General features: G+C 40.5%; 1 protein-coding gene across 3 annotated transcripts in view; it reads left to right on the top strand.

Moving 5' to 3' along the window:
* Window positions 1–12,854, top strand: part of RSPRY1 (ring finger and SPRY domain containing 1) — a 52,095-nt gene that overhangs the window by 9,172 nt on the left and 30,069 nt on the right. For 2 of the 3 annotated variants that reach the window (XM_055297554.2, XM_055297555.2), the window contains exons 2-4: window positions 7,056–7,560; window positions 10,613–10,665; window positions 11,931–12,043. In XM_055297554.2, the coding sequence (XP_055153529.1) occupies window positions 7,211–7,560; window positions 10,613–10,665; window positions 11,931–12,043 (516 nt within the window). In that variant the 5' untranslated portion in view covers window positions 7,056–7,210. Of the gene's footprint in view, window positions 1–965; window positions 1,417–7,055; window positions 7,561–10,612; window positions 10,666–11,930; window positions 12,044–12,854 lie in introns of those variants that run through there. The other variant, XM_055297556.2, reaches the window with a different exon arrangement.

The following is a 12,854-nucleotide window of genomic DNA, read 5'->3' as shown; positions in this document are numbered from 1 at the left end:
CTAAGCACTGGCATCCAGTGATAAAAATTATTAAATCAGTTGATGGTTGCCACAGATGTGTATTTAAATTGTGTGACTAGCTTTTTTTTTTTGTCTCAAAGTCGACTTCACCAGCTATTGTTGTCTTTGAAGTTAGGGTAAAGAATATAGGTATTGGCCAGGCACGGTGGCTCATGCCTGTAATCCCAGCACTTTTTGGGAGGCTGAAGCGGGTGGATCATGAGGTCAGGAGTTCAAGACCGGCCTGGCCAACATATTGAAACCCCATCTTTACTAAAAATACAAAAAGTTAGCTGAGCATGGTGGCACGTGCCTGTAGTCCTGGCTACTCGGGAGGCTGAGGCAGGCGAATCACTTGAACCCAGGAGATAGAGGTTGCAGTGAGCCGAGATCGCACCACTGGACTCCAGCCTGGCGACAGAGTGAGACTTCATCTCAAAAAAAAAAAAAAAAAAAAAAAATATATATATATATATATATATATATGTATGTATGTATTACAGATGTGTTGCCTTGTTTTTTTTTTTTGTTTTTTGTTTTTTTTTTTTGAGACGGAGTCTCGCTCTGTCGCCCAGGCTGGAGTGCAGTGGCGCAATCTCGGCTCACTGCAAGCTCCGCCTCCCGGGTTCACGCCATTCTCCTGCCTCAGGCTCTCCGAGTAGCTGGGACTACAGGCGCCCGCCACCTCAGCCGGCTAGTTTTTTTGTATTTTTAGTAGAGACAGGGTTTCACCGTGGTCTCGATCTCCTGACCTCGTGATCCGCCCGCCTCGGCCTCCCAAAGTGCTGGGATTACAAGCGTGAGCCACCGCGCCTGGCCGATGTGTTGCCTTTATATAATCTCATCTTACTCATTTTCTATTCTGTTCAGTCTCTTAACCCTTGATGATATTACCCTTAAGCAGCGTACCATTTAGGTTCATTTTGATGCTTCATAAGATGGACCTTATGGGAAATATATGGAGCCATTTTTTTCTTTGTGTTGATATGTACTGTACATGTCACTTATGGATATAACTATTCTAATGGCTTTTTAGGCTGACCTCTCCAAAGGACTGCATTCAGAGATAGTCTCAGTTCATTTTACTGGACAAGGAAATTGACATTTTTGACCCAAGAAGAATTGCCCTTTAGTATTTCAGTTTGCCGCCTAATTCAGTCAGTGTGTCCTTACTGCTGTGCCAGGTTCTGTGGTAGGTTCTATACACAGTGATTTCCAAATGTGGCTGCCATCAGAGTCACTTGGGGAGCTTTTAAGAAAACACAGGCTTGGGCCGGCATCCCAGAAATTCTGATTCTGGCTATTTGTAGTGAGACCAGGGATTTGCATTTTAATAAGTACTCTAAGTGATTCTAATGCCACCTATGCGATGATCAAGCTACAATGCCTCCCAAGATTCTCTGTCTAAAAATATAGGTAAGTATAGGTTATAGATAAAATTACTTCAGTACGGGGTAGTTCTGTAAAAGATAAATTCTTTAGTTTTCTTAGTGCTTTTAACTCAAGTTTTACTCCAGAATCCCTCTTCCTCAGGTTATTTAGTTATTTCTGATTAGATATGTGCTCATTTTATAACATCTAGCATTTTTTTGATCCAGTTTAAGTATTAGGCACTGTGCCATGTGTATTACATGCATTATTTCATTTAATCTCCACAGTGGTACTGTGAGATAAGAACTGTTACTATTTCTGTTTTTTAACATGTGTCAAGAGTCAGGTTAATTAGGATGCGTATCAGTAAATATTGCAGGGCTGGGACTTTCACCTAGTCTGACAACAGTGTGTACTGTGCTATGGTGGCCTCTGGTATTGTGTGTAAAATCTGTAAGCTGAGTTTTATTGTCTTAAAGCAGTGGTCCTTGGAAAGTGGGCCACATAACAAAGTTGTCTAAAGTGTAATTGATCAGCTTTCACCCAGTCTTTTGCCTACAGTCCACCACTTCTCTGTAAAAAAAAAAAAAAAAAAAATACCATGAATGACAGCCATTTCCAATTTAAAACCTATAGGTTTTCAGTGCCAAATAAATCTGAAAGATCATCTACTTTGTTCATTTATGTGCCCTGTCTGTGGCTGTAGCCCTCAAGAGTACTCTGTGTAGTCATCTCAGAAAGTATTTAGAGGTAACAGCTCTTGTTTTTTCCTTGTATGTTTCCTAGGCTTGCCTTTATAAAATGCCTTACAGCTTCTTCCACCTAATTAACCTCTTCTTTACACTTGGTTTTCACAGCTGGTCCTTTTTATTTAAAAAAAAAAAAAAGTATTTGGCTTTAAAGTATTTACAGTTTTTTTAAAAGCCTCATTTTCTTCTCTGACAAATTTTATAGTTGACATGTTCTGGGTCATTTAAGGAAAATTGCTCTTTTGGAAGAAACTAACTCAAAATGCACTTAGTTCAATTTGGAAAAAAAAACTTAATTTTTGTCTTCTTACCTTCATATTTAGTCATTTTTTTTTTTTTTTTTCAAAGACAGGGTTTAGCTCTGTCACATAGGCTGGAATGCAATGACACCATTAGGGCTCACTGCAGCCTTGACCTCCCAGGCTCAAGTGATCTTCCCACCTCAGCCTCCTGAGTATCTGGGACCACAGGTGTGCACTACCATGCCCAGCTAATTTTTTAATTTTTTCTGTAGAAATGGGGTCTTGCTACATTACCCAGGCTGGTCTCAGCCTCCTGGGCTCAAGCAATCCTCCCAACTCAGCCTCCCAAAGTGCTGGGATTACAGGCATGAGCCACCATGCCCAGCCTATCAGATTTAGTCAGATTTTAAAAAAATATCTGCATGTATTGGATATCTTCCAATCACCTTAAAATTGTACTAAATGGGCCAGGCACGGTGGCTCACACCTGTAATCCCAGCACTTTGGGAGGCTGAGGCAGGCGGATCACGAGGTCAGGAGATCGAGACCATCCTGACTAACACAGTGAAACCCCGTTTCTACTAAAAATACAAAAATTAGCTGGGCATGATGGCGGGTGCCTGTAGTCCCAGCTACTCCGGAGGCTGAGGAAGGAGAATGGCATGAACCTGGGAGGCGGAGCTTGCAGTGAGCGGAGATCAGCCACTGCACTCCAGCCTGGGCGACAGAGTGAGAGTCCGTCTCAAAAAAAAAAAAAATATATACTAAATGGAAATCTGCATAGATTATTCTGTATTCAGTGTATAAAAACCTTAGGAAAAAAATGATAAAATAAAGTTTAAGAATTTAAGATCCAACAAACTTCTTTTTTTTTTTTTTTTTTTTTTTTTTTGAGACGGAGTCTCGCTCTGTCCCCTAGGCTGGAGTGCAGTGGCACGATCTCGGCTCACTGCAACCTCTGCCTCCCGGGTTCACGCCATTCTCCTGCCTCAGCCTCTCCGAGTAGCTGGGACTACAGGCGCCTGCCACCACGCCCGGCTAATTTTTTTTTTTTTTTGTATTTTTAGTAGAGGCGGGGTTTCACCATGGTCTCGATCTCCTGGACCTCGTGATCCACCCGCCTCGGCCTCCCAAAGTGCTGGGATTACAAGCGTGAGCCACCGCACCCGGCCCAACAAACTTCTTTTTAACTTCTCTCCTCACAGGCATCCCCAAGATGGTTTCTTCTTAATAATTCCTAAATACCTTTATGTGTTGGCATTAAATTGTAACTTTATAGGATCCCCTATTCTTTTTGCTTTTTTTCCCCCTGAAATTACTGAGCAACAAGATCCCTGTTCTCTCCCCTTCAAGGCTTTGTTTTCTGGAACTTGAAATTCTCAAATCATTGCCAGTTATTTTTAGTACGTGATTAGCCTCCCTTCCTCAGGTATGTTTTCCCCAATTTGGATTGAATCTACTGTTTGCATCTTGTTTCCCATCCCACCTTCATACAGATTGTGTGGAAAGGCTGTGGGGTATTAGAGAAGCTAGTGGAGTTCCTCTCTGCTATGGCAATGTTGACACCACAGAGCATAGTCCTAGGACCCTTACCACTGTGAGGAAGGAGTTTGGAGTTAGCACTTCCCTAGGGGATGACACATTTCCCCAGAAGAGGTCCCATGTCTCTAATCCTGGACTACTCCCTTCTACCATCCCCAAAGTGTTAGTTGGGCTAGCCACAAGTTTTTATAGCATAGTGGTCGAGAAATTATGATAATCCAGAGTATGAATTTCTGTACAGCCTTTAAATGCATGAGGTAGTTATATATATACTGATATAGAGGGTTGTGGTATTAAAAAGAGCAAATCATAGAACAGTATTTATGGCTTCATTCTAGTTAGATTTAAAGAAAAAGCAGCTGGGCGCGGTGGTTGATGCCTGTAATCCCAGCACTTTGGTGGGCCGAGACGGGCGGATCACGAAGTCAAGAGTTTGAGACCAGCCTGACCAACATGGTGAAAATCTGTCTCTACTAAAAATACAAAATTAGCCAGGCATGGTGGCATGTGCCTGTAATCCCAGCTACTCAGGAGGCTGAGGCAGGAGAATCACTTGAACCTGGGAGGCAGAGGTTGCAGTGAGCCGAGATCGCACCATTGTACTCCAGCCTGGGCGACAGAGTGAGACTCCATCTCAAAAAAAAAAAAAAAAGAAAAAGCTAGTTTGAAAGTATATAATAATAGATGTGGAGGCAAACATATGAAGCTTTTAAGAGGTTAGTTATCTCTGGGAAAGGCATGGGCTAGGCAGAGCAGAAGAGGAACTTTCACATTCCATAGGCCTGTGCAGCATTTAGGTTTTAGAAATGAATTTGTATATTTTAAGGTTTCTAGATAAAGATTTTTTTTTAATAAAATACGATTTCAAGTAAATACTCTAGTGGCACAATCATCTGACCTACTGGCCCAGAGTCAGAACTGTCCAAAAACCTTGAATTGTTTACCTCTTTTCACCTGAAATATTCTAACAGCGCCTTATCAGTGAAATTTCTGTGAGAGGACCCAGAGCATAGCTTCTTAAATGTTGCTTTTTCATCTTTCTCAGAAACCAGCATAATTTATAAGATCTGTAGAAATTCATTCCAGGGACCCTTTAAAGAGTTATTCCTATTTTGGATTTCTGTTTCCTCTGTTCTTTTAATCATTGAAATCTCTTAGTTATCTACCCTCTAAAGCGAATCATACTCTGATCCCCACAGTAATGGCAATGTTGTTACTTCAACTCTGCGGGTTTAGAATGTGTTCTTTTAAAAAGCAATTTCCAGCTGGTCCTTGCATCATACTCCTACCTATGTACTTCAGTCACATCCTTTTCAGTACAACCTCCAAATTTTGAAGACAGCCCGAGTGGTTTGGGGGAACCAAGAACATCTGTGGTATCACTTGGCCCAGCCATTGCTGTCTTAATAGCGAAAACGTCTGTTGCCTCTCATTTCCTTTATCCTTTTCTTTCTCCTGTCTTGTTCCATCCCATTCCATTCTTTTCTCTCCCTTCCCTTTGCCTCCTCCCTCTTTATATATATTTTATTACATATGATTATTTTTATATATATGTATATGAAGACTTACTGTCTCCATTTTTCTCTTTTTCTTCTATGTTTCCCCTGTAGCAGTAATCAAACTGGGAAAATAAAAAGAATTTGCCATTAATCTGTCTAAAATAATGGAAATAGGCTGGGCACAGTGGCTCACACCTGTAATCCCAGCACTTTGGGAGGCCGAGGTGGGCAGATAGCCCGAGGTTAGGAGTTCGTGGCCAACATGGTGAAACCCTGTCTCTACTAAAAATATAAAAACTGGCTGGGTGTGGTGGCAGCACCTGTAGTCCCAGTTACGCGGGAGGCTGAGGTAGGAGAATTGCTTGAACTCAGGAGGTGGAGGTTGTAGTGAGCCAAGATCATACCACTGCACTCCAGCCTGGGTGGTAGAGTGAGACTCCTCAAAAATAAGTAAATAAATAAATAAAATAATGGAAGTAATATTTCTCTTCTAATTCCACTGAATTATAAATTTGGTTTGTATTATTCCTGGTCGGTGCTCAAGGTATGAGGAATTAATTGTAACTAGCCAAATGTTGTGTAGAGACTGCACACTAGCATAGTCTATTCCTTATGTGGCCTATTCGCCAGATGTCAGCCTGTTTTTTTTTTTTTGTTTTTTTTTTTACTTTTTGCTACCAGCCCATGTAAGTCTCCTATTTCTAAATCTTTACTTCCTTCCAGAATCTAACCAGATTTTATCAGCTTCTTGAAGAGCTGGTTCTTTCATTAGGTTTTTAATGATAAACATACTGTGTGGGATGAGAATGGCCATCCATGAATTCCTGGAGGGCAGGAACTATTCCTTATTCATCTTTATTCTCCTAATCCAGCGTGGTGCCTGGCACAAGGTGCTTAGTCAGTATTTTCAGGCAAAGATAAATTGGTGCATCTTATTCTGAACTTTGTAACAGACATGTGCAACAAACTGATCATTGTGAAAATACAACTTTTGTGATATCAATTTTCCTTTCCCAAAACAAAGCCTTGCTTACATAACAGAAACACTTTGCAACAACTTGTATGAATTCTGTCAGTTCTTGAGTGAGCTTCCAATGGGGAACTCTATCCTTTTATTCTCCTTGATATCAAATGATGCTATCATATTTGTATCATAACTTTTTTTAACAACAAACATCTGTAATTATTTTATTTAAAACTTGTTAAATTATCCTGTGGATTTAAAGAAAGGAGATAATTCATTTTTTTAAAGATTTTTCTCTTTTTAACACCTACCTCTTACACAGAAAGACAATTCATTTTTTTATGATAAAAGGAGCCCTTGAAAAAGAAATGCACACATCCTTCTAATGTATTTCTATATAGATAGGAAAAACTATACATGTGGTTTTAAAAAAGTCAATGATAACTCCTCTGGTCTATAAGAATATGGTTTGTCAGTCAACTTTGTAACAGAATGATAAAAATAAATTGATTGATTGATTGCTAATTCTGTTATCTAAAGCTATCTCTTTGTATTGGAAACCTGTAAAAATAACCAAAGATAATTCTTCATTAGAATCCTAATATCTATAAAATCAGACTAGGAAAATTTGAGTAATTAAGTGGTCAAGAATCTTTTATTCATTTTCCTTTTTCTCATTTTCTTTTAGAACTGCCATTGGATGACCAGAATTCCCTGTAGTTGATAATGTTGGGAATAAGCTCTGCAACTTTCTTTGGCATTCAGTTGTTAAAAACAAATAGGATGCAAATTCCTCAACTCCAGATTATGAAAACAGTACTTGGAAAATTGAAAACTATCTAAATGATCGTCTTTGGTTGGGCCGTGTTCTTAGCGAGCAGAAGCCTTGGCCAGGGTCTGCTGTTGACTCTAGAAGAGCACATAGCCCACCTCCTAGGGACTGGAGGTGCCACTACTACCATGGGTAATTCCTGTATCTGTCGAGATGACAGTGGAACAGATGACAGTGTTGACACCCAGCAGCAACAGGCCGAGAACAGTGCAGTACCCACTGCTGACACAAGGAGCCAACCACGGGACCCTGTTCGGCCACCAAGGAGGGGCCGAGGACCACATGAGCCAAGGAGAAAGAAACAAAATGTGGATGGGCTAGTGTTGGACACGCTGGCAGTAATACGGACTCTTGTAGATAAGTAAGTATCTGATTCACAGTCACCTCCAGTGGAATGAAAAGTGTTCTGTCAGGAACCATGACTTTAGGACTCCTTCAGTTCCTTTAGGACATACTTGCCAAGCCTTGTGCTCACAGGGCAAAGGAGAATATTTTAATTCTCCTCTGATGGCAGAGTAAATGATAAGATTTGATGTTTTTGCTTTCTGTCATCTACTCTGTCTGGAAATGTCTAAATGTTTCTGTAGCAGAAAACACTATAAAGCTATGATCTTTATTAGAGAATAGAGTAAATATGGAGTGAGTTTATGTTGCTAGCTACAATAGGAAATGGTTTCATGAAGGCTGTTAATGGTACATGCCTGTCTATTCCACTGACCTCAGATTCAAGATAAGTTGTTTTACCAAGAATATGGCTACAGGCAACTTCTCTTGGCAACGTAAGGACAAAGGTCAAGGAGAGTTTTCATTATCCTTTATTTGATCCTTTATCCCTTATTTGACTATCTTTAATCCATTTAGGAAGCTTGTCAGTTGATACTGCAAGGCACACCTGTACCTGTTTTGTCTTTTCCTCTGCTTTGTCTACCTCTAAATACAAAATCATAGATTGAATAACAGTGAAATTAAAGGGCATCCAAGTAGAAAAAAACATTTAACTTAAGGTTGTATACTTCAGTAGTTAAGAGTACAAAGCTTAGAACCATGATGGGCCTAGCTCAAGTTCTGGCCCAGTGCCTTACTAACTGCATGACACTGAGTAAGTTACTTCTTGAAGCCTCAGATTCCTCATCTGTAAATGGGGGGATAATACTTTTCCCACAAGGATTATCATGAGATAATGTACATAAGGCATTCAGTGTGGAGCTTTGTACTTAACAGTTGCTCAGTAGATGGTAGTATTTTTTAAAAAGTTACTTATGTGTTCTTTTTGCTTCAGGCCCTGCTAGTAAATTTAAGTATATAAACATTTGATAATCACATTTATAGAAATCCAGTTTCGTTTAGTTCCTCAAAAATTAAGCATAAAAGAGAGTGTACCTGTGAATACAAATGAATTTTTAGAGCTGTATTAAACTTTTCCATAAAACACTGGAGCATTTGTTAGTCTTCAAGAAGAATAATTTTTTGGCCAGACACAATGGCTTCATACCTGTAATCCCAACACTTTTGAGAGGCTGAGGTAGAAAGATAGCTGGAGGCCAGGAGTTCAAGACCAGCCTGGGCAACATAGGGAGACCCCATCTCTACAAAAAAAATTTAAAAATTATCCAGGTACAGTGGCGCTTGCCTGTGGTCCCAGCTACTCAGGATTCTAAGACCGGAGTACTGCTAGAGTCCAGGAGTTTCCAGCTGCAGTGAGCTATGATCGCACCACTGCACTCCAGCCTGGGCAATAGAGCAAGACCCTGTCTCAAAAAATTAATTAATTTAAAAAAAATTTTTAAATCCCTTATACCAAATTGTAATAAAAGTTGTCCTTCCCAAATAAGGAAGTAAACCACAAGCAATGTTAATTTAAGCTCATTGGAAAAATGGGTGCAGAATAGACTTTGAGAGAGAGAGTTTTTTTGTTTTGTTTTGTTTTGTTTTTAAAGAGACAGGGTCTCACTCTGTCACCCAGGCTGGTGTACAGTGGCATGATCATGACTCACTGCAGCCTCAGCCTCCTGGGTTCAAACCATCCTCCCACCTCAGCCTCCTAAGTAGCTTGGACTACAGGTGTGTGCTACTGCACCTGGCTAATTTTTTAAAAGTTTTTGTGGAGCCAGGTCTTGCCATGTTGCCCAGGCTGGTCTCAAATATCTGAACTCAAGCGATTGTCCAGCTTCAGCCTTCTGAAGTGCTGGGATTGCAGATGTGAGCCCCCACGCTTGGCCCCTTGCAATATTTTAAAAGAGAGTGACATAGTTATACAAACCTCTTTGTTTTTAACTTCTCTCAACATTGAAATCTATGTTGCTATATATAAATCTACAACTGCTTCTGACTATTACAGAGTATTCCCTTGTATGCCTGAAAGTATTATATTTTGTTACATTTTCATCTGGTGATGGTCACTTAGGTTACTGCCAAATTTTTATTCTTACAAACAGCACTGCAGTGAACAGCAAAAATATGCATCGATTTTTGGACCTGTGTAAAAATTTACCTACAACTGTTGGGTATATGCATACTTAATTTTATTATTGCCAGATCATTCTTCAGAAATGTTTGCATCAGTCAGTTATATTGTTTAAACAGGCAGCACCTAATGAGTACCTGAGGTGACCATACTAATTCCCATATCACAAGGTTATTCTCAGGATTAAATGACTTAAGTTGATAGTTTTGGGGGCTTTTTTTTTTTCCACAGTAAAACAGAGACCCACAATATGTAAACAATAAGTGGTGAGTTCTTAAGTAGTTAGAATTGTTTAATGGAAAACATTTCATTATTGAAGTTCCCCTGAAGGACTTTGTAAAGATTTCTGGGATCACACCACTGAATTAAGGTGTATAATGCCACTTTGGAGCAATGTCTAGAATGTTAAGTAGTTCCTTAAGTTTGGTTTTGTTTTCTTGTAATACCATTTTATGAAGTATAAGCATGTAGTGGTATTTCCAGAAGAAAACTTCAAAATGAAGATGTGTATATAGGCCCTTGCTTCCATAAGTCCTCAACCGGGATTGTCATCTCTCTTCCTGGCATTTCTCTGAGGTAAGTATGAAGATGATGTTGACCTTCCTGGCTTGTCTCAGTTGCCACTGGGCCTCTGAGTGTAAAGCTGAGAGTAGGCTGTGATCTCCAGTTTTAGTCCTGTGCGTTTACCCCAGGACACATAGTAGTCCTTGCCTGTACCCAGCTGCCCATTTTGTCTGTGGGTCATTGTGGACAGTGACTGGAAATTAGCACATACGGTATACATTCATCCTTACAGGTCATAGCTCAGGTTGTCTCTTCTATCCCTTTCCTTACATTTGTGTTCATTTCTTCTGTCCCTTTTTACCTCCACACCTCCAGTTTCAATTTTTATTTGGAATTGTCATTTATTATTTCCTCAGGTTTAATGCCTTGAATTTTTTTTTTCCAGTGATCAGGAACCTCCCTATTCAATGATAACATTACACGAAATGGCAGAAACAGGTATTTTTAGTTTTGTTTGTATTACTTTATGATGAATATATAATAATGAAGAAAAGTAGCCACCTTTTGTTTTTTGTTTTGTTTTGTTTTGTTTTGAGATAAAAGACTCCAAGAATACAGCATACATAACAATGAAAAAAGCCCTTACTGTATGGAAATTTCCCTGAATAGGTATAATAGGCAATGCGTATTATATCCTTTTTTTTTTTTTGGCATTGATGGATCTTTCACCATACTGTTCTGGAATGGAGAGGAGATTATTTATATATAATTTTTTTTTTTTTTTTTTTTGAGACAGAGTCTCACTCTGTTGCCCAGGCTGGAGTGCAGTGGCACGATCACAGCTCAGCTACAGCCTCAACCTACCCTGGCCCAGGTGATCACCCCACCTCAGCTTCTCAAGTAGCTAGCACCACAGGCACATGCCACAATACCCAGCAATTTTTCTGTTTTTTTGTAGAGACAGAATTTCACCATGTTGCCCAGGCTGGTCTTGTACTCCTGGACTCAAGTGATCCTCCTGCCTCAGCCTCCCAAAGTGCTGGGATTACAGGTGTGAGCCACAGCCTCTGGCCAAAGATATTTTTTGCTCCTTAGTTTCCTAAGTATCAATCTGAAAACAAAGCTGAGTATACTTCATTTTCTCAGTTAACTCCTATGTAGTAAATAAGATGCTTAAAACTATTTTAATGTGAGAGCAGAAGACCATAGCTTAACCTTTTTCCAAATAAAGGTACCCACAAATCACCAGAGTCCTGTAACTTAAGATGTTTTTACTCCACCACGATGACTAGCAATTGATGATTATGTCCATGCCAAATATTAGCTGCTAAAAATCTATTTATTTTTTTTTTTTTTTTTTTTTTTTTTTTTTGAGACGGAGTCTCGCTCTGTCGCCCAGGCTGGAGTGCAGTGGCGCGATCTCGGCTCACTGCAAGCTCCGCCTCCCGGGTTCACGCCATTCTCCTGCCTCAGCCTCTCCGAGTAGCTGGGACTACAGGCGCCCGCCACCACGCCCGGCTAATTTTTTTGTGTTTTTAGTAGAGACGGGGTTTCACCGTGGTCTCGATCTCCTGACCTCGTGATCCGCCCGCCTCGGCCTCCCAAAGTGCTGGGATTACAAGCGTGAGCCACCGCGCCCGGCTTAGCTGCTAAAAATCTATAGACCAAAAGTCTTTCTTTTAATGTGAATTGATCTTGTGTGACGTATTTTCACATTTTAAAAATAGTGACTCCATCATATAATCTTCTTGATTTGCTCTTAGATGAAGGATGGTTGGATGTTGTCCAGTCTTTAATTAGAGTTATTCCACTGGAAGATCCACTGGGACCAGCTGTTATAACATTGTTACTAGATGAATGTCCATTGCCCACTAAAGTAAGTTAATACTTATCTTTTGTGAAACTATCATTTGTGCATAAGCACAGGAAAAATGACCACAAAGAATATTTGATGTAATGTGTTTCATCTTTATACATTTGGGGTCTGTTTTATTCAGTATTGATTTTATTATGTAAATTTATTTTGTGTTACGAAGAATTATGTCCTCTTTTTTTTCTTTTCCTCTTTGAGACAAGAGTCTCGCTCTGTTGCCCAGGCTGGAGTGCAGTGACGTGATCTTGGCTCACTGCAACCTCCACCTCCCGGGTCCAAGCGATTCTCCTGCCTCAGCCTCCCAAGTAGCTGGGATTACAGGCGCCCGCCACCACACCTGGCTGATTTTTGGATTTTTAGTAGAAACGGGATTTCACCATGTTGGCCAGGCTGGTCTTGAACTCCTGACCTCAAGTGATCCACCTACCTCGGCCTCCTCCCAAAGTGCTGGGACTACAGGCATGAGCCACTGCGCCCAGCCCTCTGTCTTTTTATTTATTTTGAAGCAGGGTCTCACTTTGTCACCCAGGCTGGAGTGCAGTAGAGCGATCACAGCTCACTGCAGCTGCAACCTCCCTAGGCTCAGGTGATCCTCCCACCTCAGCCTCCCATGTAGCTGGGACCATAGGTGCATGACCCCATGTCTGGCTAATTTTGTATTTTCTTTAGAGATGGGGTTTCATCATGTTGTCCAGGCTGGTCTTGAAACTCCTGGGCTCAAGCAGTCAGCTCACCTCAGCCTCCCAAAGTGCTGGGATTGTAGGCGTGAGCCACTGTGCCCCACCACATTCTCTATCAAGGCTTTATTTAATTT

This window comes from Symphalangus syndactylus, chromosome 11, assembly GCF_028878055.3.
Source record: "Symphalangus syndactylus isolate Jambi chromosome 11, NHGRI_mSymSyn1-v2.1_pri, whole genome shotgun sequence".
Classification (NCBI taxonomy): Eukaryota; Metazoa; Chordata; class Mammalia; order Primates; family Hylobatidae; genus Symphalangus; species Symphalangus syndactylus.
The sequence above is the reverse complement of the archived record's forward strand: the minus strand, read 5'-3'. Positions and strand labels throughout refer to the sequence as shown.